Raw genomic sequence first — 13,160 nt, 5'->3', positions numbered from 1 at the left:
CGAACTTCAGGGAGAAGGGTAACACAGGTAGTTCTCAACTTACGACTGCAATCAAATCTCTGTTGCTAAGCAAGACATGTGTTAAGAGGGGTTTGCCTCATTTTACAACATTTCTTGCCTCCGTTTATAAATAAATCACTACACTTAAGTTAGTCACACGGTTGTCAAGCAAATCTGGCTTGTCAGAGGTCGCAAAAGGGGATCGAGTGACAAACCCCCCCCTCCAGGATGCAGTAACGGTTGTAAATATGAGTCACTTGCCGAATATCTGAATTTTGGTCACATGACCACGGGGATGCCATCGTAAATGTGAAAAATGGTTCTAAGTCATAACTTCAAACTAAACAAAAGGTTAGGCTGGCTATTAGGGCCTCGGATGTTAGCAAAACTAATATTAGCCCAACATACAAAATTGGAGGTGGATTTTCGGATGCTTTCCAAACAAATGTGTGAACGGACGGACGCAGAAGTGAGGCCAGATCGAAAGGCTAAGGAAACTTCCTGCATGGTGTCCACCAGATCCTGATTTATTCCTGGTTTTCTCGGCATATTTTGAGGGGACCGACCACGCTGGATCAGTCCGACCAACCCCCTGCCCCCAAAACCTCACAAAATTCTTCCTCTTTGATGGTTTTCCAGTTCTGTTGACATAGTCCTTGCTCTGAATGTTCACCAGTGCAACCGTGGGGGTGAAAATGTGATTTAAATAGGGCAGTTTGGTAACTAACACACCCTTTTTTAAAAATCTGGAATTAGCAAGATAAACCATATTTCCGTGGAGAAATGAATTAGCAGGAGGTTTTCCTTAGGGAGTTAGGGAATTTACAAAGTTTCTTTTTTTCCCCCCCGCTTAGATCTTGTCTCTTTCCATCTGTCACAACCTTAAAAAGTCTTTATCCCATAACACGCCCCCTACAAACAATATCTCTCAGATCTTTGCAGATTTCCAATTATCTTTATTTACAATTCGGATTTTCCTGGGTTATCTTTCTAATGAAACGCAATTCTCTTTCCATCCCGGGACTCAGTTCAGCCAGAAAAGGTGAGACCTAATTTGAAGAGGAACAATAACAAAAACACAACTGGGAAAATATTACATTCAACTTAATTGAAGAGGAACGATTAAAAAAAAAAGGCACAATGGAAAACAGAGGAACAATAACAAAAAACACAAGCGAGACAAGATACAAGAAACATCGTGCATCGTGGCACGAGAGAAGATCGTGGGTTAAAAACTCCTAAAAAGTCCATCAAAAATCAGAACGCGGCCAGTCCACAACTTGAGTCATCAAGTTTCATTAGGGATCCAAGAAGGAAAATCAGATTATTTTCTTGATCAGGAAGGAAAATTCGTTCATTGTCTTGATCAGGACAGAAAATTCGTTCATTGTCTTGATCAGGAAGGGAAATCAGTTTTTTTTCTTCATCATGAAGGAAAATCAGATTATTTTCTTTATCGGTGAGGTTTATTGTCCACCACGATTCAAAATGTTACGGGAATGCTTGTAGTTTGGCCACTTGGCAATCTCAGCACGGATAAATTCTCCAGGAGATACTGTGTCACTGACATCGTTGTGGGCCAACATTATAAATTCAGGGGACAGGTAGCCAATTTTCACTGAGAAATCAAGGAAGCACCTGAGAGATTTCCAAGCCTTATCTTCAGGGGATCGTTCTAGAAAAGAAACAGAACAGTCCAACTTTCCTTTAGGGAGCCAGAGAAAATTTCATCCCAGTCTAAGGAGAGATCTGAGGATGTTGGTTTAATATAAACTGATCGCTTGTGAGCGGAGCTGAAACATGGTTATGTTTATCCAGCTCTCCCTAGAAATTCTGACAATCTCTGGGTTGAACTGTGGGGTCCTTGGTGGCCTGTGAGCTGGGTGGTTTTCTTGCAGATACTTCATGACCCAACTAGAGAACATCATCAGGGTTGGAAGGGGAGAGGAGGAGGAGGAGGAGGAGGCAGAGGAGGAGGAGAGAAAAGAAGAGAGGAGAGGAAAGGAAAGGAAGGGAAGGAGAAAGGAAAGGGAGGCGAGGGAAGGAAAGGAAAGAGGGAGGGAGGATGGAAGGGAGGGAGGAGGAAAGAAGGAAGGAAGGAAGGAAGGAAGGAAGGAAGGAAGGAAGGAAGGAAGGAAGGAAGGAAGGAAGGAAGGAAGGAAGGAAGGAAGGAAGGGAGAGCTGTTACTGTGGAAGTGTTTTCTAACTAGGGATTGCAACGAGCTTCAGGCCAGTGCTTGGAGTGTTTTCCTGAAGGATATTTTAACTTCTCGAAAGAAGAAGCTCTGGAGGAGACCTGCCCATCCACAATTTTCATGTGGCATCCCACGCAAAGCCCAAGGGTGGGGCCCTGCAGAAACTCAGCTGAGATTGCTTAACTTCTCCCGAACTTCCTGGTCCTTCAAGGAGAGGAGGAGGAAGGAGATGCTACGTAGATTCCCTGAGACAAGTAACTCAGGATTGATCTGAAATTGTGGACAAACGTACCCACAAAAGTGCCGATGAAAGCAATCCCCAAGGAGAGGTCGTTGTAGCCATAGGTGTGGGCTCCTTCATTGCGCCAACCCCGCCCTTCGTACACGTAGCCATCCTCACCAATCAGGAAACTGGAGGAAGGAAGGAAGGAAGGAAGGAAGGAAGGAAGGAAGGAAGGAAGGAAGAAAGAAAGAAAGAAAGGAAGGAATAGGGATGGAAGAGAAAGAGGAGGAAGGAAAGGAGGGAGGGAAAAGGGATAGAGAAGAAAGAGAAGTAAAGGAGAGAGAGAGGGAGGGAAGAAGGAAGGGAGGGAATAGGGATGGAGAAGAAAGAGAGGGTAAGGGTAGGAGGTGGAGGAGGAAAGGAAAGGAAATTTCAATCACATTTTTAAAATCATTTAAGACTAGGTAAGTTTTTTTCATCCAGCTACATGGCTGATCTCAAAACATTAAGCAAGACTTTAAGATCAGAAAATATCAGGTTTGTCGGCCAGATTGGAGCAAACATTCCAGGAAGAACCTGCCTCATTCTATATTGATATTGATATTGATAACGATAACGATAACGATAATGATAACAATAACAATAACAATAACAACAACAATAACAATAACAATAACAACACCGACACCAACACCAACACCAACAACACCAACAACACCAACACCAAAAACACCAAAAACACCAACAACACCAACACCAATAATAATAACAATAATAACAATAATAACAATAATAATAATAAGGACAAGGACATAGCTGAGCCCATTCCTGCAATCCTCAGGAGTTTCCCTCCACTCCAGAGATCCAGAGTTCATATCGGGAACGGCCATCCATCCATCCAAACTTCCAAGCATCCCGTTCCCCTCTCACCTGTACGCAATGTCGCACCATCCTTTGAGGCTCATGTGGTAGTTCTGGAGCATCTTGACTTCATTGTGGCAGTCGCGGTGAGTCCGACAAGGGCTGCCAGCCGTGTGGATGATGACCACGTACTCAGCCGGGACATCCCTCAACGGTTGGGAGCAGTTGGCCACCTTGGCTCCCCATTTCGAGGGGGTGATGAGTCGGAAACAACCTGTGGCTGGAGAAACGGAAGAAGGCGAGGTCTTTCCAGGGGCCAAGGAATGACCCCCTCCCAAGTCAATCTTCCAAGGCGGCCCCTTGAATCGCCCTGTCGCGCAATCTTGACCTTCTATCCATTGACTTGTTTGGGCTAAGCCAAGTCTCAAGGGTCATGCCCATTCTTGATGCCAAGGATTGGTACATAGAACATCATCAGAGCTGGAAGGGACCTTTAGAGGTCTTCTAGTCCAACCCCCTACTCAAGCAGGAAAGCCCATACCATCCCAGATAAATGGTTGTCCAATCTATCTCTTCTTGGAAACCCTCCAGTGATAGAGCATCCACAACTTCCGGAGACAAGTTATTCTGCTGGTTTATTGTCCTCGCTGTTGGGAAATTTCTCCTGATTTCTAACTTGCTTCTTTCCTTGATAGGTTTCCATTTCCGTTGCTTCTCATCCTGCCTTCTGGTGTTTTGGAGAATAGCTTGACTCCCTCTTCTTTGGGGCAGCCCCTCAAATATTGGAACACTGCTATCATACCCCCCTAGTCCTTCTTTTCATCAAGACTAGATACACCCAAATCCTCCAACCATTCTTCATATGTTTTATCCTCCAGTCCCCTAATCATCTTTGTTGTCCTTCTCTTCACTCTTTCCAGAGTCTCAACATCTTTTTTTTTTATATTGTGGTGACCAAAACTGGATGTCGTATTCCAAGTCTGGTCTTATCAAGGCCTTATCAAGTGGCACTAACATTTATCCTTGAGTTTTCAGTTGGGTAGTCCTTCTTCATTCCCTTGGTTTGGTTTGCCTTGTGTCCCTGTGAAATCCAACCTAGTTTTTCTCCCTTTCATAGCTAGAAATTCAGCTCCTGTCAATTTAGGATCTGAGATGTTTTGGAAACTGACTTGGGCAGAGGACAGATTTTTGAACAAGTTTAGATCTTTGTCTCGGAGGATACCAAGACTGTTGGCCAAAAATGTGAGTCCTACACCCCATGACCATTGCTCATGGGAGGTAGATGATGCCGTAGAACTTCCTCCACAATGTGGTTGGTGAACACCATGATATGGAGTGCTGTACCACATACCCCTATCCATACCTGAACAAGCTCGGGGGCTTACCTTGAGACACAGAGCATAAGATCAAGAAAGAGATCTGCAATATAACCATCTTCTTCCGATGCTGGTCACCCTGAGGTCTTCTGGAAAAAAAACAAGATGTTTCGGTATCAAAACTGCCCAAGTTGAGCGACAGATTTTGGGCTGTCCGAGCAGAAAAGCAACATCTCTTAGCTTATCTTCCATACACAACACCATCTTTTGCCTAAATATTTATTTGAGTCTAAAACGTGGGTCAAAATGGTTTAGGGGCAGATGTTCTCCAAGCAGCTTTCTCCAAGCAGCAACTTTCTACAACTCACGGTAGGGTCAGCCTGCTCATTTTTACTTGTAGTTGTAATTCCATCAAGACGGAGAGCCTGGAATATGCTACGTCCACTCTTCGTCTATTATATGGGCAAGTTCTCTGGCCACAACCCAAAGTTTGGGCTTCAAATTTGAAGCATCTCAGGAATGGGTGGGTGACATCCAGACATTAAAGTTCCTTTTTGGGATATCGTTCTCCAGAGACACCACACCAAACCCAAGTAAAACGTAGCAAGGGATGGTAGGGAAGAAGACTTGGCCAGTGGTGGCATCAAGAAAGTGGAAGATCTTCCCTTCAAGATGGCGTTCCAAAGCTAATGAAGACATTCTCCTCCAAGGTAGGTTCTCTCTCCTTCCCCAGGTAGCTGAATTCTAACCTCTATTGTTTCCAACGAACGGTGAAGGTTGATAGCTTCAAGAAGACCACGGAGAAGTTTCCACGGGGATCGGATGACCTGGGCCCATTCTGACCTATCCTGAAATACATTTATGGACCTTCACCTCTCAAAGAACAAGTCATAGACCTGGAAAGATCAACCCAAGGGCTGAAAAAGACATCAGAAGGAATCGAATGACTTGGAGAAGAGGAGGCGCTTCTTATTAAATCGGGGCATCTCCCTCTCCCTCCCCCCGAAGATCTTCAAATTTTAATCAGATATCTCATGGAACGGAACTACTAGATGCGATCCTGATTACTCGCCCTTGTAGCTTAAATTAGTAGTTATGTTGTTATTCAATTAGGATATCACTCTGCTCTCTGTCTCCCTCTGTGTATGTCTCTCTGTCTCTCTGTCTCTCTCCCTCTCTCTCTCTTTCTGTCTCTCTCTCTCTCTCTTTCTGTCTCTATATCTATCTATCATCTATCTATCTATCTATCTATCTATCTATCTATCTATCTATCTATCTATCTATCTATCATCTATCTATCATCTATCTGTCTATCATCTACCTATCTATGTATCTATGTATGTATGTATGTATCTATCTATCTATCTATCTATCTATCTATCTATCATCTTTCTTTCTTTCTTTCTTTCTTTCTTTCTTTCTTTCTTTCTTTCTGTCTCTCTCTCTCTCTCTCTCTCTATCTATCTATCTCTCTATCTATCTATCTATCTCTTTATCTCTCTCTCTCTCTCTCTCTCTCTATCTCTCTCTCTTTCTGTCTCTATATCTATCTATCTATCTATCTATCTATCTATCTATCTATCTATCTATCTATCTATCTATCTCTCCCTCTCTCTTTCTGTCTCTCTCTCTCTCTCTCTCTCTTTCTGTCTCTATATCTATCTCTCTATCTCTATCTCTCTCTTTCTGTCTCTATATCTATCTATCTATCTATCTATCTATCTATCTATCTATCTATTTATCTATGTATCTATTCTATCTCTCTGTCTATCTGTCTGTCTATCTATCTATCTATCTATCTATCTATCTATCTATCTATCTATCTATCTATCTATCTATCTATCTATCTATCTATCTTCAAATCTTAGTAAACATCTCATGGAACGGAACCAGGCAGAGAAAACCCGAGTTGCTCCCCCTTGTATCTCCAATCAGCACCTGTTATTGTTTGTTTTCACCCACGACCTGCATGCCTCCCCGTGGCAGCCAGGAAGTTCCTTTGATCGCGCAAGATGAAAGAAGTTGCCTGAAATGGAGAGAACACCACAAACTCCACCGCAACCGCCTCTCCTCGGCTACCTAAGACGAAGGCAGGCAAGCGAGGGAGCAAGGAAGGAACTGGGATGTTTTTCCTTCCTCCCTTACCTGTGCAGGTGCCTCCTGGATGAGCGACGTGGCGTCCTCCTATCTCTCCGGTTCCCCCAAGGCCAGAGGCGAAGAATGCTTCTTCAAACGAAGGAGAAAGAAGACAAGCCGAGTCGTGAGATCAGCCAGGACGTGTCGAAATTCCCTCTGACGATCCTGGCTTATGAAATAGAGGAGTTCTCCCTTCCCAGCCTGGACTGAGAGACCCTTTTGAGTAACACCCCTCCCTGTCACCATGGTGGAAATTCAGACATGACTTATGGACGTCGTGGTGCAAGGTTGAGAGGAGGTTTGGAGGCGTTGACAGAGCTGAATTGCAGCACACACTGAAACTTTTGCACGCCCACGGCGGCCCCGAAACACACACGCTAAACTTATGAATATTAGTATTATTTTAAATGCAGGGTGTGGTGTTAAAATTGCAGACCCCGTAAAATGTTCAGATTTCATACGTTTGTTTAAATTTAATAGAGAAATAATTTTCTCTCCTCACCCTCAAGCCCCTTTCCTTCCTCTCTCCTCTCCTTCCTTCCTTCTTTTCTCCCTCCCTCCCATCCTTTCCTCCTTCCCTCTCTTCATTCCTTCCTTCATCCCTCCTTTCCTTCTTTCCTTCATCCCTCCTTTCCTTCATCCCTCCATTCCTTCTCCCTGTCTCCCTCCCTCCCCCCATCCCTTTCTTTCCTCCCTCTCTCCATTCCTTCCTGGCATGACAAGGGATCACCAAAGGTCATCTAGATCAGCCCTCAGCAACATGCAGGGGACAAGCTGTTAACAGGCCTCAAGAGGGCCAGCCTCTTTTTAAAAGGCTCCAGCTGGGGGGGGGGGAGAACCCCCAATTTGATGGTTTGTTTATTTATTTATTACCTTTAGGTGCCTTCATTAGCCCAGCTTGAAAGGCCCTTAATTTATTCGGGACCCTCCCCCAAAATTAAACCTTGAAGGACACGACAACAAAGCCATTATTTTGGGGGGAGAGAAGATTAAATTCTTTATTGTGCCTCCTCAGCCCCTTCCAGGCCTGAGCCCCGGAGCCTGGAAGGTTGGGTGTGGGGGTAAACCAGGTTAGGTTAGAAAGGCGAAGCAATCTCGGTCTCCCGTCGCTGCCTCAGAGGTCACGGTAGGAAACAGTGAAGACGGTGCCAACGAGACGCATGAATTCATCGAAGGATACCTTCTCATCCTTATTCTGGTCCAGCTCCTTGAAAAGACGGTCGGTGGCTGCGGGGTCCCTACTGCCCTGAAAATCCCAAAGAAGGACAAACAATGTTGGTGCGTTGTTTTTTTTAACGGTTACAAGGGAAATGGCCTGGAAAAGCTGCCTTTCGTTTTGTCCTTTTTACATTTCTTTTTTTATTATGGTATAAAAATATAAATACTAAAAAATGCATACATTTTATGGTATAACGTTTTTATTTGTATAAGACACAAAAGAAAGAAAAAAAGAAGGTGAGGAATTCAGGGAAGGAAAGGGAAGGGAGAAAAAGGGAGCGTGAAATAGAAGGGGGAAGAGGAAAAAAAGAAAGAAAAGGAAGCCGTGACTTCCAACACTTCCTAGCACAGTACAAAAGAGATACCCCAACTTTTTGCTTTTGTATATGAATATGGAACGAGCTGTTTCTAAAAACAACAAAAACAACAGAGATTTGGGGCTGAGTTCTGGCCTGTAAGTCAAGGACTGACTGTATCTTTTATTATCCAGCCTTTGGGGGTTGGCTTCTTTGCAGGAAGCAAAGAAGTTATTGCAACTCCAAGTTCTCATGGAATTCCTGTCTATTCTGGTTTGTTTTAGGCAGCTTTTGTCTCTGGATATTTCCCTGCAATTAATCTTGTGTTCTTGACAGCTTTTCACACCCTCTTATCTGGGACAATTAGTTTTAATGACTCCTTGCTGTGAATGGACAGAATTCACAGAGACACATTCAAAAGGTTTGCTTTTCTAAATACTTTGTGTTTATTTGATTTGAATGAGTCTTGGGTCAGAACACTCCCTAGAAAGTCTCTTGCCGACTTTCCCTTCCCGACTTCCAAGCTTCTCACGTGCTGGGCCTCCATTTCTAGTTTCTCCTTTCCCCTTCCCCTGCCCTGATATTCTAAAATGTGTTTAATTCAGTGGACCAGGAAAAGGTTTTCTTCTCACCTGGATGAAGTTTGGAAGCTGTTCCCTCAGCAGCTGGGCTAACTCAGCCTTGGAGAGCATGTCGTAGGGCTTTTTTTGCATGGAATATTTGTGGAAGACATCGATGATGCATTCGCAGCATTTTTCCATCTGAGTCTGAGGCATCTCGCTTCGCTTCTGGTCTGGAAATATAAATGTCCATTTACATTTAAATATACTGATAGACTATCAATCCCTTTATCGCCTGGCGAGGTTGGAAGCCTTCGACTCCCCCAAAGCTCTGAGCACAAAAGGTTGGATTTAGCCTCTGTGGTCCATTTAATTTCTTTCCCCCTTCCTTTCCCTCCCCAAACTCCCCAAACAATCCTTCCCAATCTTAGAGAAACTTATCAAGAATTGAATTAATTCCCATTAAACGGGAGGCGAGAACACTCAGTTAATGGGTTACCCCCCCAGGAATGGTGGGTTCTCCATTGCTGGAGGTTTTCAAGAATAAAGTGGACCACCATTAGACCGGGATGGAATCAGATCTCCTGCTTTTGGGGCAGGGGGGTTGGACTAGATGACCTCCAAAGTCCCTTCCAGCCCTAGGATTCTATGATATTATCATTCTACGGTTCAGATGATCTCTTAGATGAAAGGAGGGGGAGGAGGAGAACCACCAAAGAGACCTTAAAGAAAAACAATTAAGAGAAGGTCTGGAAAGAAGGTGGGCTTGCAATGAAGAGCCAACGAGATGTTGCTTCAGTTCACCCTTCCTGGACCTTCCAGAGTCTTTTGGGAGCCCTAGGCTCTTCCAAGTCTCTAGTCCTCATGGTTCTCCCTTTAACTGCTTGGCCCTCAGGCTGCAAAGCTGAAGTTCTCCAGATCTTCAGACCCCAAAGCTGCACGGGGAGCTTTCGCCCCAGATTCTCCTGCCTAGATAGGGTGACCCCACCTAACACGTCCCAGGTGGTTGCCTTCTGGTTCTAGGGAGGCTTTGAACCCCTGGCCAAGAGCCCCACACCACCAGGACTCTCCCCACTTACCTCCGGCGTCGATCGGTACGAGAGAGCAAGGTTGGTCTCGGATGGGATGAGCTGCCAGGACACGGTGTCCCTCTTTTATAAGTCCCTCCGGAGGTTTGACCCCGCCCTTCCTGGCAAAATCCTCCTCTCCCTACGCATGCACACACACACACACACACACACACACACACACACACACACACACCATGGAGATTTTGTGTTCAACACACTGATTCTTTGGCTCAACCCCTGCAAACATCAGGGCTGGGTCTGCTTTTATGTCTTCTCCTTCTCCTTCTCCTTCTCCTTCTCCTTCTCCTTCTCCTTCTCCTTCTTCTCCTTCCCCTTCCCCTTCTTTCCTCCTTTCCTTTTTCTCATTATTTTTCTCCTTCTCTAAAATCCAATTTATTTCATTTGGGTCTACAGAACTGACCCTCAAACAGCCCTGGATGGATTTATTGACTGATTGATTGGTTGATCCATCCATCCATCCATCCATTAAATTTATCTAGTTGATTGGTTGATCCATCCATCCATCCATCCATCCATCCCTCCCTCCCTTAAACTTACCTATTTGATTTTCTGCATGGAGAACAGCAGGAAATATTATCAGGTTTATGTCAGGGCAGAAACAAACCATTCCCCACCCCGAAAGACGTGTAGAATATAAATATTTGAAACTGGGCAATAGAGATTCTTCCGGTGGGGAGAGAGGGAGGAAGGAAAGAAGGAAAAGGGGGGAGGGAGGGATGGGAAGGAAGGAAGGAAGAAGAAGAGATAGATGGGAAGAAAGGAGGGAAAGGGGGAAATAAAGTTCCCTTTTAATCCCACTGAACATTTGAGGAGGAGGAAGGGAGGAAAGAAGAAGGAAAGAAGGAAGGAAGGGTCTGCATAGTGCAGCTTTCTTTTTTTTAAAAAAAGACTATTTTGGGAAGAGAGTTTGGTATTGGGGTTCGCCCCTTTTCTGCACCCATCTCCAATCAGGCCAAGGACCTTATGTATGTATTTATGTATGTATGTATGTATGTATGTATGTATGTATGTATGTATATATATATGGATGGATGGATGAATATATGTACATTTGTATATATGTATATATGTATTTGTTTTCTTAAGTTTTTGCGGGTATTTATATGTATGGTATTCAGCTTTGTTTGGGTATTTTCCCACGTCATTGTAGTTGTGCTTTTAAAGTTGTAGCAACGTTTCGGCAGAATCTCATCTGCCATCATCAGGCTTCTGTATTGGGTTCGTCTGTGAGTCAGACTTTTACAGTTGTTTATATGTATATATGTACATATGTATTTGTTTTTCTCTTCTCCGGATAAAAGAATCCGTTTGGGTTAAGAAGGGAGCTTGGGGGAGATTATTTTTATTTTTTTCCTCTTCCCTCCTCATGTCTCCTTCCTTTCGTGCGATGCCGTTTGAAGGTGGTTCCTTTCTTCTTTCCTCAAATAGAAACGGCTGCACAATTCATACGATTCCCCCCTGAAACTTTTGCACGCCCACGGCGGCCCTGAAACACACACGACGCCCGAAAAGGCGGCAGAGAGAAACTCAGCACAGCAATTCCGTTCCCCCAACAGGCCAAGAGGAGGAGAAAAAAAACCCCGTGGATCCCGCAGAAATGATCCCCAGAAGTCCCAGGGAATCCTGGGAGAGGCTGGATGATCTCTTGACGGGCTCCGGGCAGGAAATGGTGGCTTTCAACTGTGAGGCCTTGAGCCCTGAGGGTGGATAAACTTATTAATATTAGTATTATTATTATAGTTATTATTTTAAATGCAGGGTGTGGTGTTAAAATTGCAGAACCTGTAAACTATTCAGATTTCATACGTTTGTTTAAATTTAATAGAGAAATAATTTTCTCTCCTCACCCTCAAGCCCCTTTCCTTCCTCTCTCCTCTCCTTCCTTCCTTCTTTTCTCCCTCCCTTCCTTCATCCCTCCTTTCCTTCTTTCCTCCCTGTCTCCCTCCCTCCCTCCCTTTCTTCTTTCCTCCCCCCATCCCTTTCTTTCCTCCCTCTCTCCATTCCTTCCTGGCATGAGAAGGGATCACCAAAGGTCATCTAGACCAGCCCTCAGCAACATGCAGGGGACAAGCTGTTAACAGGCCTCAAGAGGGCCAGCCTCTTTTTAAAAGGCTCCAGCTGGGGGGGGGACCCCCAATTTGATGGTTTGTTTATTTATTTATTACCTTTAGGTGCCTTCATAAGGCCAGCTTGAAAGGCCCTTAATTTATTCGGGACCCACCCCAAAATTAAACCTTGAAGGACACGACAACAAAGCCATTATTTTGGGGAGAAGATTAAATTCTTTATTGTGCCTCCTCAACCCCTTCCACGCCTGAGCCCAGAAGCCCTGAAGGTTGGGCGTGGGGGTAAACCAGGGTTTACCCCCAAATTCACATTTTCAAATTATGGCCAGGCTTTTTCAAAAAGACAGAACGTATCTTCATCAAAACTTTGTACAGCAATAAGAATTGATGCCAACTAACATGAGTTTAGAATAGAGAGAGGAAAGGAAGTGGAGGAGGGAGGGAGGGAGAGATAAAGGAAGAAAGGAAAGGAAAAGAAAGAAAAAGAGAGAGGGAGAGAGAAAGAGAGAAAGAAAGGAGGGAAGAAAGAAAGAAAAAGAGAAAGAAAGAAGGGAAGAAGGAAAGAAAAAGAAAGGAAAGGGAAAGAAAGAGAGAGAGAGAGAGAAAGAAAGGAGACAGGGAGGAAGGAAGGAAAGGAGGGAGGAAGAAAGAAAGAAGGGAAGAAAGAAGAAAGAAAGAAGGAAGGAAAAGAAAACTCAAGTTACATCTTTGCATCCAAATACTCAAAAATAAAAAATAAAAAATAATTCAAAAATAAAAATTAATTCAAAACTAAGATGAGAGAAATAAGAAATAAGGAAGAAACGCAGGTGGAAACTGGAGGTGCCTTTTTTTGCGCCTACAAATTATAGGCTGAAAATCAAAATTAAGATTCAAATCATCCAATGAATTAATGGGGGAGCGAAGCTTACAAATTGGATTCTTTTTCCTATTTCAATCAACCTTTGGCTTTGTCAGCCAATGGGCAGGAGGACTACAGGTCCCCAAATCCCCAGCTGGGGCAGCCCAGCCCCTCTCAGAGAGTCAAGTCGTCCTGGGCCTCCTGAACCGGCTGTGGATGATGGAGTCCGTAGTCCCACACCCCCTTTTTAAAGAATCCTGGATTTTTGCAGAAGTTGCTCGTTGCTTCAACGTTTCCACTAGAGGGCGCCCGTACACAAGCCACCTCCCCTACACTCATCGGATTAAAAAATTGGAT

At 44.2% G+C, this 13,160-nt stretch overlaps 2 protein-coding genes across 2 annotated transcripts; both read right to left on the bottom strand.

The window, feature by feature from the left end:
- Nucleotides 1-938: 938 nt before the first annotated feature.
- On the bottom strand, nucleotides 939-7,026 carry LOC113425883 (peptidoglycan recognition protein 1-like). The gene is made up of 5 exons (XM_026688166.2): nucleotides 6,741-7,026; nucleotides 4,665-4,744; nucleotides 3,349-3,559; nucleotides 2,488-2,606; nucleotides 939-1,675 (listed from the first exon to the last, which is right to left on the bottom strand). The coding sequence occupies exons 2-5, from the start codon at nucleotides 4,711-4,713 to the stop codon at nucleotides 1,467-1,469; spliced, it is 588 nt and encodes a 195-aa protein (XP_026543951.1). The 5' UTR covers nucleotides 4,714-4,744; nucleotides 6,741-7,026; the 3' UTR covers nucleotides 939-1,466.
- Nucleotides 7,027-7,845: 819 nt separating this feature from the next.
- On the bottom strand, nucleotides 7,846-9,913 carry LOC113431313 (protein S100-A12-like). Its single transcript, XM_026693644.2, has 3 exons — nucleotides 9,885-9,913; nucleotides 8,878-9,038; nucleotides 7,846-7,977 (listed from the first exon to the last, which is right to left on the bottom strand). The coding sequence occupies exons 2-3, from the start codon at nucleotides 9,019-9,021 to the stop codon at nucleotides 7,846-7,848; spliced, it is 276 nt and encodes a 91-aa protein (XP_026549429.1). The 5' UTR covers nucleotides 9,022-9,038; nucleotides 9,885-9,913.
- Nucleotides 9,914-13,160: the final 3,247 nt, after the last annotated feature.

Source organism: Notechis scutatus, chromosome 14 (genome assembly GCF_049901735.1).
Source record: "Notechis scutatus isolate UNSWTSFEM ecotype Mainland chromosome 14, rNotScu1.2, whole genome shotgun sequence".
NCBI classification, from domain to species: Eukaryota; Metazoa; Chordata; class Lepidosauria; order Squamata; family Elapidae; genus Notechis; species Notechis scutatus.
This window is presented reverse-complemented; position numbering and strand designations above follow the sequence as displayed.

What these genes read in the sequence shown, in the direction of transcription:
- LOC113425883 (XM_026688166.2), bottom strand. Translation starts at nt 4,713, where the DNA reads ATGGTTATATTGCAGATCTCTTTCTTGATCTTATGCTCTGTGTCTCAA. An exon ending in CTTATGCTCTGTGTCTCAAG is followed by an intron (nt 3,560 to 4,664) that starts GTAAGCCCCCGA and finishes CCGTTTCTCCAG; the next exon opens with CCACAGGTTGTTTCCGACTC. An exon ending in TTTCATCGGCACTTTTGTGG is followed by an intron (nt 1,676 to 2,487) that starts GTACGTTTGTCC and finishes TTTCTTTTCTAG; the next exon opens with AACGATCCCCTGAAGATAAG.
- LOC113431313 (XM_026693644.2), bottom strand. Translation starts at nt 9,021, where the DNA reads ATGCCTCAGACTCAGATGGAAAAATGCTGCGAATGCATCATCGATGTC. An exon ending in AGCTTCCAAACTTCATCCAG is followed by an intron (nt 7,978 to 8,877) that starts GTGAGAAGAAAA and finishes TGGGATTTTCAG; the next exon opens with GGCAGTAGGGACCCCGCAGC.